Source organism: Drosophila nasuta, chromosome 2R (assembly GCF_023558535.2).
Source record: "Drosophila nasuta strain 15112-1781.00 chromosome 2R, ASM2355853v1, whole genome shotgun sequence".
Classification (NCBI taxonomy): Eukaryota; Metazoa; Arthropoda; class Insecta; order Diptera; family Drosophilidae; genus Drosophila; species Drosophila nasuta.
The window spans coordinates 24,447,625-24,463,813 of NC_083456.1; the positions used below are offsets into that span (position 1 = coordinate 24,447,625).

A 16,189-nucleotide genomic window follows, 5' to 3' on the forward strand; every position below is an offset into this window, starting at 1 on the left:
TAAAGGGGGTGTGGCACACGAGTGTTCAGCGCTCAGTTCAGTGCTTTTAACATATTTCGTATGGGCTGCGCCATTTTAATTGCATTTTTGCCCAGGCATTCTTTGGCCTGTCATGCAGGCAATAGTTGCGCGCCTAAAAATAGGCTGCACTCTGGCTTTCGCTTCTGGCTTCTGGTTAAGAGTGCTTTTGCGTGTTTTCTATTTTCAACTTAATTAATAGCAAACACACCGCAACCAACAACAGCAACAGAGCTACAGCTACAACAGCAACGACAACAACGAATGGAAATATTTATTCTTGGCAAGATTTTTTGGTTCGCCTCACACTTGATTTATATGGCGCACATATTTTATGCATAATGTTACTCGTAATTAGTGCTACATACGATTAAGGCTAAACAACAACTACAACAACAACAACAAATGCTGACCAGAAGTTACTTGTCGTTGTAGTTGTCGTTGCTTTTGCTGTAGTTTGTTGCCTGATTTAGCCATTACCTTGCCATTTAATATTTATTATCAGTAAATTACAATTGTCTCTCACATGCAATTGCCTCACAGCTCCTTCTGATTCTGCTTCTATTGCTGCTGGTCATAAATATTTATTCACAACAAAACTCTCTACCAAAAACCTGTCACTGCCAAAGGCAAATGTTTATTTAACTTTCGGCTTCCCTTTTGTGTGTCTTTGCCATTTTATTCTCGCAATTGACCAAAGGCCATAGATTTTTCGGTAAGTCCAAAATGCTTGAGCATTTTTCAATGACAACTGCAGCTTTAATTAAACAAACGCACAGCTGGGCATATAAATTTCTAATGCCATAATCTAATCGTATCTTTACTGAAAATATGAAATTATTATTGAGCTGGAGGTTAGCACATAAAACACAATGGCTGACAGCAAGCAAACGATTAGCTGAATTATGGCATCGAAAGCACAGGAAACCTATAATTGAACTGGTTATTGTTGGGAATTGTGTGTGTGTGTGTGTGTGTGTGTGTGTGAAAGGAGTGAAACGGATTAAGTTCAGGTAGTTTACATTATGGGTAGTAAATCAAGGAACGGAAAATAAATAATTTGAAAAGTAAATAAAATTAGATAGAACAACGACTGCAATCAAAAGTGCAGCTAAATATAATTTATGTAAAATGTTTTGAATAAATGTCGCAAGAAATTCTAATTATTCTCTTGTTACCCACTTTTTATTATACAAAACAAACAATAAACTACTTACTTTTGTTAATAATTTCTTATAATTTATACTATAACTTTAATAACAGAATATTGTTTGGAAAATATGTTAAGATAGATTACATTCTAATAAATCAAGGCATGAACTGCAAGTAATTTTTAAAGTTAATAAAGGCTTCTAGATATAAAACTGAAATGAACAAAGCTAAGGTCGAGTGTGCTCATTCAAAATATACCATAGAGTACAAAATATACTGGACTGTCAGCCAAAGCAACTACGATCCGTAGCAAGTAGGCACTATTTCCATACAAAAGTATTTCTTAAATAACTTTTACGATTTTTATCTTATTAAACTTTCACCAATCATAAATACTATAAATATTATTGTAAGTATAAAAAAATCATGGCTCCGAAATCTAGGTGTTCATACGGACGGACGGACAGACATACGGACTTGGCTATATAATCTCGGCTGTTGACGCTGAGCAAGTATATAAATCCTTTATAAATTACATTATAAGTTATAATACCCTTTTACTCTATGGATAGCGGCTATAAAAATTCAGATTAAGAAGAGGTTTAATTTGTATAAGTATCGTTGCACTGCAGCATTCTTAAAATCTGCCAATTGTTTTAAGAGATAATTGTATTAAGTTAATTATGAAGATAAACTCTTACACAATTGCTGACTTAAACTACTTACGCTTGTAAATAAGTTCATTAATATTAAGCTCTTATAAATTATCGAATAATTGCAACAAAAGAATTTTCCGTTTTTCACAAATAAAGCTGCCTTGGGCAGAAGCTGAAGCAATAAATGAAAGAACAGCAAAAAACAATCAGCAAATTAACTTTATCGCTTTTGGCAGTCAGCAGCTGCATTATTACATGAGTAAGTGAGAGTGTGTGTATGTATATTATATCTATATAAAGTATACGTATCTTCTGTGTGTGTGGTGCGCTAATGAAGCAAAAATTATCTGCTTAGCAGTGGCAACTGCCTGCAACTGTTGCCTTTGTTTTCGGGCAAGTCACAGTTCCACTTTCAGAACAACAAAAAGCAGGTGTGTGCGCGGCGATAATGATTGTAATTAATTTAATTCCGTTATATTTTCATCTAGACGACGGAGGTAACGATCCTCCGCAATGCGCTAAATGTTTCCGCTGCTTTATATATTTTTTGTTTTCGCTTTTGGGGTTTTATTTGTGACTCTTGTTTTTTGGGGTCCGCCTCATTACGTTACATGTCATTGTTGCAGTTGTTATTGTTGCCGTTGCCGTTGCTCGTTTTTGGCCACAGCTAAAGGCATTTTTCACTGTGCTCTGTGTGGCAACGTAGTCAATGTTCTGCTGGCCTTCTGTGAAATCAGTTAACTCCTTTTGCTAATTACCAAAGTTTTATTTCCAGTTGCTATCCCATTTTATATGTGGCCAAGCCCCGAAAGCATTTACAGCCACCATTTGCAATCTTGATGTTCGTGTCAGGGCCACACTTCTTTATGGGGAGACCCACATACGAATGAGTCGGTGTGTGTGTGTGTGTTTCTTTCGTATGTATAAACGTAGACAAAGGGTTAATTAAAAGCCGTAAAAACTTGACGTCGGTATATTGGTAAGTATTGCCAACATGCGTTCAGTTTACAACGTTGAAGCGTTGAAGTTACTTTGACAGCTGCAGTTCAAATGTCAAGTGCACGCACACACCACTCAAGAGGGGGGAGGGAGGAAGGTGAAAACGCCCACATGATATGGCCTTTGTAATTGACGAAAACAATAACAAGTTGTGAAACGAAACGAAACTTCAGCCGCAACAAGCTGCAAGGCGAGAAGCAACCGCCGATGTTGTTGCTGCTGCCTGCACTTGAAACTTCCTGTTGTTGTATGTTGCCTGCCTGCCTGCCTGACTGCCTGATGAGATCCTAGACAAAGTGCTGTCAGTGAAAGTGCATCACACTCTCAAGTTCTCAAAAGGTAAATATTTTTGCCTTAGTTATGAAATTTCCAAGCAAGTGCACTTGACTTGCTTGCAAATGCTGCTGTTGTTGCTGCCGCTTCCTTGCAATATCAGAATCAATCAAGTGCTCAAATTTTAATCAGTTGTTGCGTTCGACAACGAGTTTCATGAACTCTTCTCACTTTGATGGCAAAACCGCAGCCCGCAAACTACTTGCAACTGGGCTGAATTAAGCTCTGGCTAACTGATTTAGTTGGCATAGAAGCCAGAAGGATGCTGCAACGTTGCATCAATGTTTCATGGCCACAGTTTCAACCTCAAATTACACGTTATTCGTTTGGAGTGTTACTTTCGCCAAGCACGCCTTGAAGTGCTGCTTTAAATGATGCTGAATTTTGATGTCTTTAGCGGATTGATGAACATTCCTGGAACAACAAGCAACCAACAACCACCGAAGGCAACCTCTGTCCTTCTGCTGTACTTCCCCAAGTACTCCGAGTGTGTCTTCCCTTCTGTTGCAAAACAAATAACAATAATTATCTTGACAACAATTTCCGGTATTTGTGCTTCAGTCGAGCGCAACGAGAACCAAAATGAAACTCGGGCTCAACTCAACTTGACTCGACTCGACTCGTCTCGATTCCTTCGCTTGCTTCCCAAGCACCAGACACGAGGAGCCGTTGATAACCTGTGGAGGAAGGTGCGGGGAGGGGGAGGTGGAGGGTTGGGCCACAGGTTTGAATATTTTGTAATTCATGTTGCTTTTGTTGCCTGCGCTGTTCTGTGTGTATTTTGTGTGTTGTGTTTCATTGTGCTCTGCTGTGTGGTTGTTTGGCTCCTTTAGTCATTCCCAGTGGGTTAGTTTTTGCTCTTACTTCTCCCTTCTGGCAGACATAAAATATCATGTCAGACGTTGTTAAACTTTTGTCTTATGATTTCTTCAAATTTGATAAGGCAAACACACAGCTGAAGCTGAAGCTGAAGCTCGTCTATAGACGCAGTGGCGACCATTAATTTATATCCTGAAATCATCTTCACATTAAACAAATTACTTCAGCTTCAACATTTCTCCAGCTCTTGCATTAATAAATGTTAATTTAAGCATGAAATTAAAACAATAATTTAAGCAGTTTACAGCTGATATTCTGAGACGTTAATAAGGTACATTTCGTATAGTGATGTTAGACGTAGAATGAAGTATTACAAATTTTTAATAAAGATTATGTTGGATACAACCCTATTAGTGTTCATCTGGGTCGATAAATATCGATATCAATGATTAATAATTAACTTGATAGATATAAAACTTAATTCATTTGCATTTAGTGCAACATAATTTAATATTGAAATAAAACGCTGATATACTCTTTATTTGTTGTTCGGTCTTTGCTTTCATTGATACAATATTTTAAACGAATTATGCTTAATATAAATTATTCTAACATTTAAATTCAACTAGAATTCTTTCATGAAAACTTTCGTTTGATTCTCAATTTTTACTTTTTATAATTCTTTACATTTAAAAATATTTTAAAGGAATTACATTTACTACAAAATATTTATAATTCATATAACAATTCAAGAATTAAATTCAACTTCCGCTTTAAAACTTGGCTAAAATAAAACTCGCAAACAAAACCTATTTTTATTGCTTGGTCTTTACTTTTTATTGCACTTTCGATGTGGTCAATTTGATCGTAATTTTGTGGATAAACACCTGGCTACCTGAGTATGTCCCTTTTATGTTCTCTCAACAAATTTATAAGTTTTAATTGTGTCTGCGACAAGACGAAATTCCTGCCTTCGCCTGCCAACACCAAAAAGCATTTCCAAGCAATTAAACCCAAAACAATTTTGACTAGAAATTTGCTTAATCCACCCAAACCACACACACACACACACACTCGCACATTCACATGTGAGCAAATATTTTAATTTGTATTTATTTTAATGCTCGAACGCCTTCAACAATATGCCAGGCGTAAAACCCACATCGCAACCGGATCCCAGCTCAATTCCATTTTCTTCCCCTCCCATAGGCAAACAGTAGCCTTTAGGGCCACAAAATGCAAGCAAATTCCTTTTGAGCGCATGGTCAAATGATTTCCAGCTATTCTTTTAATGTTCTACTGCTGCTTTGGCTTCACTCTTTCCCCCACCTCAGGCTCAGCGCCTCAAGTTATGCACCAAGTTTTTGGTGGTTAGCCAACGACAAACAAAAATGCCAGCCTACAATTTTTTTCCTGGCTTTGCTTTGCACTGCAATCGCCTCACACTTGGCCATCAAATAAACTTTAATGGCCGTGTTAATAATCATAAAATTTCATTAAATTACCCAGCTAAATAGACAAACAACAAAAAAATCAAGGGTGCAAGCAGCAGTCAAATGAGGCATTAGCAAAATATTCGCTTTAAAGAAAATAAAGACAAGTTTGTTCTCTTGGGTGCGGGGGAAGGGGAGTGCGAAGCCTGTGAAACAATTCAATTACGTTGTAAAATGTCTAACTACACAGTCTGAGTGCGAGGCTGTGTGTGACGTCTAATAAAGTTTCATTTTATAGACCTGCCAGCACTTCTTGCAGAAGGCAACAATTGGCGACGCTCGAACCACAGCCGTAGCAGTCTTTTGAGGCATAACTTGTGCTCATCACAGTGACCTCAGGCTACCAAAGCTAGTGTTATTGTTGTTGGTGTTGTTGTTGTTGCATTCTGCAGCCATTTTCACAAGTTTAGTTGGAAATTGAAAGCATTGCTGTGGTCAGTGTCTTTGTCGTTTTTCTGGCCCCGGCAAATTCTTCAGAATTACTTTTACAGTTTCTCTGGCATGTTGTAGTTGTTGTTGTTGTCGTTGTTGTTGTTACAGCTGTCCGAAAAGGCGCACTAAACACTAAATAAAATTTTAGTTTTCAACTGCACACACATACGCAGAGAGGACAATGCGGCAATGTCCTTGGGCATATGTGTGTGTGTGCGAGCTTACTTCACTCTTGTGACTCTCTGCCATATTGAACGAAGATTTATTGCAGTGCCAGTGTGTCCAAGTGGAAATAAATCAAATAATTTTCCATGTGGAAAAATTTCGAGCACACAGCTGAAAGGAAAAAACTACAAAAAAATGAAACAAAAAAAAACGAACTGCAAATTAAAAACAACAAAAAGAAGACAGAGAGAGAGAGAGGAAGAGAGGAAAACACAACCAAAAGTCAAGTGAGCCACAAATTCTCGGGCAAAACGAGTGCAAGCAGCTGCTAGTAAGGCTCATTGTGTAATTTACTCATTATGCAAGCACACAGCATGTGTTTGTGTGAGTGTATGTGTGTGTGTGAAAGAGTCTTAGTGCCTGCGCTTGAAAGTGCGCTACGAAAAGTGCAGACTCGCCGCCGCCTGCCCTGCTGACATGCCTGGCAGGCCCAGTGTTTGCTCATTTTACATACAAACAAAACAACACCAACAGCAACATCATGGGAGTCATTTAGCCTGCATATGCATGAGCAGCCCTCTGGCCAGTTTTTGGCTCGGTCGCTCCACTCTGAACACTGAACACTGAACTCTGCTCTCTGCTGTCCTCTGCACTGCGCCGCTGTATTTTTATATTAGCGCACACACATTGCGCATACGCCCCGTGCGCCCTTGCACACATTACCTAACTGTCATTGTCCAGAAATTAACGAAAATATATGTACGAGAATATACGTAAGTATCTGAAGAGTGTACACAAACATATTCACGCTGAAGGCTAAAGGCGCCGCGCTGCAAGTTTTCAACTCTGACCGAAAATGGGCAAACACAGCACAGAGTAAAAGCAACACAACAACAAAAAAAAAAAATAGAAGAAAACTTTTGCATTTCCTCGTACTAATGTATGTTAATTACAGGGGGATTTTCCATGCAGAGGATTTGCATTTTAATTTATGCACCGAAAAATTTGCGTTTCGTTTCTGTTTTCTTCTTTTCTTTTTTGCATTCTCAACAAACAAAACAAAATAACTCGAGAGAGAGAGAGAGCAGCGAAAACGACAACAACAACAAAATAAAAACATATATGTAATACCTCAAATGAGAAGTTACAGTGCAATCAACTGTTAGTGTGTGTGTGTGTGTGTGTGTGTATTGGGGCACTTCATTATATTGCCGGTAAAAGTGGACGACGCGACAGTATGGAAAAAAAAAGAAGAAAAATTATATTTATACTTGAAGTACTGCAAATAAGTCTGAGCTGTAAATAAGTAAGTCAAGTGCTTGGCCGTTAATATAAATAAAAACATTATTTTTTAATTGCTTCAAATTCGTGTGCAATTGCGAAAGTTTTATGGTGCTGAGGTGCAGTTTTTCACACGTACAAGAAATAAAAATATACTTCTTCTTTTCATTCCTGCCAAGAAATACGTTAAAAAGCCTTTCGCTTGAAAATTTTCTATGGCTTTATTAAGTTATAAAAAAGAACTCATAGAAAATATCAAAGACTTCCTTGATGTTCACAAATTTAAGTACTTTTTTATGTCAGACAAATTATTTGAAATAAAAAATTTGTCGGAATATCTGCGAAAGATCATTTTAATATCATAACCAAATATATTTTATTGTAGATAAATTATTTAAAAAAATATATATACAATTATTAATAAATTAATTAATAAATTAATTACAAATAAATACAATTATTAATTTATAATTTTTTAACAGAAATAAAAGAAACAATTATTTAATTTGGACGTATCTTAAAAATAAAGATATCAGACGTTGTAGCCAAATCCGTCAGTCCATATGAATACTTAGATCTCAATGATTATAAGAGATAGAGATATAATTTTGTTTCAAATTCTTCTTCCGTCCTCACAAATAAAAAATAATCGAATAACAAGCATAATTTATCTGCAAAAAATGTTGTTGAACATACAATGACAACTACTATTTCTTTTCCTATTTCTGATTCCTGAATTTGGTTCGGATCAGATAAAAATTGTATAACTTAAGAAATATTTAGTAGCATTGACTGTCAATCTAGTATATTTTGTACACCATGGTATATTTTAAATGTAGTATTACATAAATATACTAAATATAACGCTTGGTATATTTTAGTATTTTTGCAGTATATTAATTTGTTATAATTTAATCATAATACCGCAATGTTTTGCTTATATTTAAAATGAGTAGCGATTCTCGCACAATTGCATGTTATGCCAAACTAACTGATAAACTAATTAAACCAATCGTAAATACTTAATTTATTTTCTGTTTGAAGAGCTTAAAAATGCAACCTTACTAATATTAAATTAAATATGCCTGCCTTCAACTTTGTCATCTTTGATGATCAGAGAACTGAACGCGCAAATCTGCAAAATTAGCAGAGAGGAGAACAGTCTCTTGGAGCTTAGATGGCGCCCTTGTTCAATTAAATTAATACAAAGCCAAAGTACATGCATTAATGCTAAGTAGCTACACCCACACACACACACCACACCACAGTACACGTTGAGGCGGGGCAAGCTGTAAAGGAGAGAGGTTAATTGGAAGGAGTGGCAATCTGAGCAAAGCCTATGAAGAGCAGCCAACTTAAGCAATGGAATTTGAGCACAGGCAACTGCTAACCAGCTAAGTTGGAGGAGATACTACACAAGCAGGTGCAAAGGGGAGAGGAGGAGGATGAGGAGGTGAAGGTGGCAATGAATGTGCCTCCGAGTGTGTGAGAGTGTGTGTGTTGGTTAAGCGTCTTACTCAGGTATTTATGTATTTACATTGTGAATATTTAATGGAGATATGCGACGGATTACAACAACTATTTGGCTGGTTGCCATTGCGTATTGGGGTTTGTTTGCCAGTGTGTGTGTGTGTGTGTTGGTGTAGGTGTGTGTGAGTGTGTGTAGAAAAATGACACACTCCAAATCCAACTAAAAGAGAATATTTAAGCAATCAACAACAACTAACGAAACGAAAGAACAACATACGAGAGAGAAAACTGAAAGCTCACTCTTTATTTCACTTTAATGAATATTGCATAGCCAAAAGGCGCGCTTGCTGCAATGTGCCCGAAATGAAAAAGCGGAAAATGCTAAAAGCGAATGGCAAATATAATATTCCTCCAGCCTCCGGCTGTCAACCTTCCAGCCTTACAGCCTGCCAGCTTGCCAGGGCAGAGAGTGGCCTACGGCTTTAAATCATTCAAGCGTTATTTTTATGGCTCGAACCAGACACAAAATTCAGTTTCAGTCTCCAGACTCAGTTTGCAGTGAGTGCTTCCAACTATTTAAAAACGAACTCACAAAAAATAAAAGAGAAGCAATTTTTTAGTTAATTAAACGACAAAGCAAATGCCGGCGACTCGAATGCCCTTTGGCGTCTTGGCTGCAGAGTACAGCGCTTTCTGAAGTTGGGTCACAGTCAACTGCAGAGCAGGTCAAGCTGAATTTTAGTAAGTCTTTACAATGTCCAACAAATTACGATTAAAAACTGTGTTGTCATGATCGATTTGTAAGTTGCACATTGCTTTTTCAGCAGCAACTTTTTCTGTTCAGAATTCTGAAAAAATGGAACTTTTATTTATTTTAGTATCCATTAAAAGTGCACAATCATTTTTTGTCGCAATTTTTCTTATTCAAAATTCTTCAGCCTGACTGCATAGCTCTTTAGTGAGGCGAGTCATAATGAATTGCCAGCTGCAGAATCAGAAGAAGAAAAGAAAATTGATCTTTCATTAATTTTTTATAAAGAAATGTTGCAATGATCGATCGATGCATAAAGCACACATTACTTTTTCAGTGGCAAAATTGTTCAATCAAAATTTTGCACCCTGGCTGCAGTCCGCTTTATGGTGCTCAAGTTTTCGGTTAGATAGTCCTTAAAATGTACACTTAAGCAGCTGGATTTTTATTTATTTTTTAACTATTAAAAACTGTATTGCAATAATCGATTTACAGTTTTTTAAGCCACTTTTTCAATTCAAAAATCCAACTTCATTTTCCTTGAACCCATTCGAAGTTAGCAAGATATCCTGCTGCGATCGTTGCGTGCCGTCAAGTTTATGTGTCTGAAATGCGCCATATAATCAATGTTAATGAATTTTAATGGCTGCCAGCCTTATCTGTTTGTGTGGCCACACTTAAAGCTAATGAGGCCAGAGAGCTGGCGAAAAAATGCAAATGGGGAAATTGCACAACATTGTTAACAATTTGTGCTGTTGCTGCTTTTGCTTTTGCTTTTGCTGCTGCTCGTTTTTGCACATTTGTCGCAATTCGTTTATCCTCTTATTTATATTTGCACTAATTTACAGTAAGCAGTTTTAGCTTTCGCCCCATGTTTGTTATTAACAATGGCGTAATCATCGTTTTGCTGTTTTCTTCTCTTTTTTTTTGTTGGGCAGGGTCTTGCCCCAAACGCTTTTCATGCTCTAATTAAGTGCAGTTACTCTAATGAGCAAAAATTGCAAACAGCAAACAAAAAAAAATGTCAACAAAAAACTGTCCCAAAAGCTGTAACAGTTGCAGCCACAGTTCCGTAAAAGACGCGACCGTGCGTGAAAACTTTATTCCTTGACAGAGAAAAAAAAAAACAAACAAGATAAAGATAGTGCTTGTGGTTTGACCTCATTGAAGTGTTATTTTTTGCCAAGCTTCATATAAATCTGTTGTATACTTATACTATATATACAGATATAGTTGCTGCGCCCTCTAACTGTGTTTGGTCATCCATTTGTCTATGCAAAATTTGTGTCGCTCATTAGTGCAATTTGCATGCATGACAGCAAATTGAGGCCCAGTTTCGAAGCCAGCAGCCGTGTCCATCTATCTGTCCAGCTAACCAGCTATCCTGGCAGCCGTTCACAATAAATGCATACTCAGTTTACCAGCAGCAGACACACACACACACAGTTATAGATACAGATAGAGAAACAAATGCTATTGCATTTAGCTGCTGCTACGTTCATCAAATGCAGCACACGAGACTCACTCCTGTCTCATTCCTTGTCGCTTGTCCAATTCAAATACGATGTGTGTTTTATTTCGTATTTCGAAGCTATGCAATTGTTAGTGTTGTTGCTGTTGTTCGCATCTCCATTGCAGGCTGGGCCCTCTGGCTTGACCGATCCTATTCGAATGCTGTCCAGATTCGGCGACACTAAGTAAACAATGGCGCAGCTGTGGTGCAGCATAACACACACAAACACACACACACGACGACGACGACGACGACGTTTGCCCAATGGCCTGTCTGCGCTGCAGGCTTTGCAAATATGCAAATGTATCTGCTGTATTCGTCTCGTCTCCCCTTTCGTCTGTATTCGATAACATTTCGAGCTCAGCGTCACATGCAGATAAAACACAAAACATTCCGAATTAGTAGTCGAAAAAAGCAGCAGCAACAGCAACAGCAGCAGCAACCATTTTTCCAAAAACCAAATTCATTTTCAATTAAGGACATTTCTGCATATCGACAGAGTGTCGCTTTCTCTCTCTCTCTCTCTTCTCGCTTTCCCTACGCCTAATGCATTCTGTGTTGTGTAGTTGTTGGAGCTAAATATATTACGTATACGTATTGGATATGTACTATGTATATAGTTTTTGGCAATTTACAGTCGCCGCTGTTGACACTCGCCAGCCAGCCATATTGCCAGGGTGTCAGAATGTGGTCAAAATGCCAATTGCAAAACAATTGCATTTTGGTTACTTTGCTCTTAAATCCGGAATTTCGATGGCAGCCAACTAACCAACATTGCGACGGCTTCCGATGACACTCTGAAACGGGCGTTTGCTGCTAACTGCTTGGTTGCTCAAACAAAAAAGACCGAATGGACTTTCTCTCTCTCTCTCTCTCTCTCTCTATTTATCTCTATATGCTGCAAAGACAATAAAACGTTAGCAGCCTGAGCTTAAAAGCAAAATATTGTAGAGCAATGTTGTGTGTGTGTGTATAAATCTCCTGCTGCATTGCGTGAATTTCATTTCGCACTCGATTTTCCTTTATTTTTTTGTTTAGTTTCTGCTATGTTACAGTTGTTGTTATTCTACATAGTAGTTGTTGTTGTTGTTGTGGCTATGCAATGGTCAAATTTTTAGACGACAAGCATTTTTGACATATTCCGCAATGAAATACTCACTCGCCTAGCTGCAAAACAAAAACCGAAAAAGCAATTAAATTGCACACTCTCAAATGCAACAGAAAACAACACCAATCAAACACACACACACACACACACTCACACACACAAATAAAAGCACTAAGCAACAATATTAAATAGTTTCAAAACAAGTAGAAAGAAAACGACACAACACACAAACAAAAAAAAAGAATCCTTCAAACACACACATACACAAACAAACGCACACATTGAAATGCAAATGTGGCGTTGCTAAATTGCATATGACATGCAAATACGTTTAATTTCAAAAACTAAACTAATAAAAGCAACTGCCACACACTCGTCCACACTCATTTCAAATTCTGCCGTTGAGATTCTTTTTTTTCGTTCTTTATTCTCGTTTCTTTTTTGCACTTTTTTTGTGTGTTTGGTGCACAAAATAAGCAATCGAAATGCATTTTGCGCAAATTTGAAAAGTTAAATAAAAATAGAGAAATTTTTGTTTGCATTGCAGTGCAATTAAAGCACTGTGTAAATACAAAATAGATATCAGATTAGAGTTGTCGTAGCCAAGCACAAAGTATAGCTATCTCTGCATTAAATATGCATTAAGTAACAGGAGAGTCAAAGGAATATTTTAATGAAATGCTTATTGAAAAACTACATGCAAAACTGTTTGCTTGAGTGCAATAAAATTAAATAAATACAACATCAAAACGAATAATTTTCTCTGGTCTTGTCATTTATTTACTATAATATTTGTACGCGTCTGTGTTTTAATTAGAATATGCATTCTGAGAATTACATTTAATTAATAAATGTGTTGCTCATAGACCATTAAAAGACCATTTATTTTCCATTTACATTCTTCAACATTGCACGAACTTTAAATAAATTAAATTCATGAAAGTAAGTTCTCATATTATTATTTTTTTATTACTTCAAACATACTTTTAATTATTTATTCATTCATTTTGTAAACTAATTTTACTGCTGATTATCTATAACATACATAAAAATAATTTTGATGATAGAGTCGATTGAGCGATTTTTGACACATACAATAATAACAACAGTATTTGTTAATCCTGAAATCAGATAAAAATGGTATAAGTTAGTCATGAAATACTTTTGTATAGAAAAAACCCCAAAATTAGTACTGAGCTTAGTTGCTGTGGCTGAGAATCTAGTATATTTCAGTACTCTATGATATATTATATAGTACTATACCAAATATAGCCTTTGGTATGTTTTAGTATTTTATATTTTTTTAGTATTAATTTAATATATTTTAAGAATAATACCGCACTCTCACAGTCGAGCACACTCGATTGTAGCTTTCTAACTTGGTAATATTAATTTTTGCCCTGAAGTTGTTAATGTTGAACATATTCAAGCATTTTAAAATCTGTTTTCTTAAATTTAATATTTATAAATATTTGTTCTGTTCTTTAAGTAATTCTTTTGAAATCTATACCTTTAGCATAGTAATAGCTATTTTACGGCCAATGACGACAATGAGTTGGCAAATAAATTGAGTGGGAATGCAAGGCGTACTATTGATAGCAGATTGCATCTGTTGGCAATACGAAACTAAGGCAACATGTAGAAAATTACAAGGAAATGATGCGCAAAATATTTCAATACGAAATGATAAATACATATTGTAGCTGAGTAGAGAAGCGGGTATCTAACATTTCCTTGCGCTCAATATGGACGTGCTGCTCTCACAAGCAACTGTCCTGAGCAACAATACACGCGGGTATCATATAAGCACACACACACTTACACTCGCACACAGACACATAGAGATACGGTTACATGCTTGGCAGTTAAAAGCGGCAACAAAAGAAATCGCACATTTCAACGTTTTGAATTTGAAAAAAAGGATATTTTTCACATTATAATAAGAAATGAGGCTGAGGACGCGCGGCGCATGTTATGACCTCGTCCCTAGCTCCTTGCCACAACGCTTCTATTTCACTCTTTGCGTTTCTATCTCTCTCTATCTCTAGCTGCCTTTGGTAGCCACTTTAAAATGCAGAACAGCTGAAAAATCATATAAACACAAATAATAAAATCGACAATTTGGCAAGAGGCGCACGCACATCTACATCTTATCCTTGTATCCATTCGACCGGGGTGTGTGTGCGTGTCTGTGTATATCCGTGAGTGTATATGTGTGTGTGTGCAATGAGCACATAACTGCAAATGTACTAGCAACAAAACGTGCGGCGATTTTGTAAAAAGTCCAAATAAGCAAAAGGGGTTAATTTTCCATCTCATCCTCTGCACAACAACAAAAAAAAAATGTTATTTCGAGTTTATTTTCTTTCACAACTTGGCGACTTGACGACGCCCCGAATATGACCATAGCCAAAGCCAAGCCTTAGAGTATATATTGTGGCCGTAACTTGAGAGAATAATCCAACGATTTAATAGTGCAACTAATCCGTTTAGTGGAACCAATAAACTGCAGAAAGCAGAGTGAGAATTTTAGCTCAGCAGTTGCAAAAAGAATTCAGCTTGAAAAACATGTATTTTAATGGCGTTATTTTATTGCTGCTGATGCCAGCAATCTTTGCCGATGAGGAGCTACCCGAACGAGATCTTATACAACCACGAATCTTTCATGGCAAACCCATAAGTCTAAGAACTCTAGGAGGCTATGCTGTGCAAATCTATCGTGGCTCAACACTGGTGTGCACTGGCACTTTGTTGAGCAAAAATCACATTCTGACGGCAGCGCATTGCTTTGAGAGGGCAAATTTCACAGACTTTTATGTGGTTGCTGGCGAAAATGATCAGGTGGACTTCTACTTTGAGGAGGATCGAAACTATGTGATTAAGGGAAAGCGACATCCAGACTACAATAAATTACAATTCATTGGCGACATTGCTGTTGTCAAAGTGCGGTATCCCATAAGAGGACGCGGCACTGGTTACATGAATCTCTGCAGTCGTTTGATGTCCGCTGGCAACATGGTCACAGTCTCTGGCTGGGGAGCTAGTGAGAACCAAAGGAACCACAACGAGCTGCGCACAATGCGTATTCCAATCGTTGCGAAGCCCGAGTGTAATGAGAAGATGGCCATAAAGTTGCCGGTGAATGTGATCTGTGCCACCAACTATAAGAAGAGCACTCTGTGCAGCGGTGACTCAGGTGGACCGATGATCTTCAATGGTGAAGTTTGTGGCGTTAGCACTTGGACCTTTGAGTGCGGCAATACGATTAAACCTGACATCTTCATGAGTGTCTACGTGTATCGGGATTTTATTAACAAAGCAATGGATGAGATGGGAGATTGATTGAGAGTGTAGAGGATTATGAAAGTGAAAATCTCTCCATTGACAAAACTTTAAATTGTGAATAAAGAAATATTTTTTTGTTGCAGAAAACTCATCAAAAATAAAGCAAAGATTCCATTCAATAAACCTTTCTGATATTGTGACTTTGAATTTTTGGTAATATGAAAATTCACTTTCTATACCTAAAAAATTAAAACAAAGATTCAATAATTTCTGTGATTACAAATGAAGCTCAGCATTTAGCATTCTCTGTAACAGCGACCTTTAAGAAATTTGTTTTGAACTTTTGCTAAAATTAATGCAAGCGTTAAATGCTGTGTAAAAATATAGATTACATTATTATATTAAATTGATTAATGTCATGTATTTATACATATTGACTAAAATAGTAAAAAAAAAAAAATGAATAATAATTATTTAATTTTTATTTTGTTCAGTAACAAAACATTTTACAGGTTTAATTTAATTTAACCTTAAAAACAAAATGGATCTGTACCAAAGACAATTATAAAAAGATTCTCATTTGAAGTTTTTGTTCTAGTTAATTTTTTTTATATTCTTTAATTATTTACAATCTATCTATCTAAAGATAATAAATAAATTCTATAAAAGTTCTAGTTAATGAAAGAAAGTGATTTGCGTTCCAACTTGTTATTG

General features: G+C 36.7%; 1 protein-coding gene across 1 annotated transcript; it reads left to right on the forward strand.

Annotated features, from left to right (window-relative positions):
* The first annotated feature begins 14,742 nt into the window (after positions 1–14,742).
* On the forward strand, positions 14,743–15,637 carry LOC132785810 (seminase). Its single transcript, XM_060792090.1, has one exon. It carries the CDS (start codon positions 14,759–14,761, stop codon positions 15,530–15,532), a length of 774 nt encoding a protein of 257 aa, XP_060648073.1. The 5' UTR covers positions 14,743–14,758; the 3' UTR covers positions 15,533–15,637.
* The last annotated feature ends 552 nt before the right edge of the window (positions 15,638–16,189 follow it).

What these genes read in the sequence shown, in the direction of transcription:
- LOC132785810 (XM_060792090.1), top strand. Translation starts at nt 14,759, where the DNA reads ATGTATTTTAATGGCGTTATTTTATTGCTGCTGATGCCAGCAATCTTT.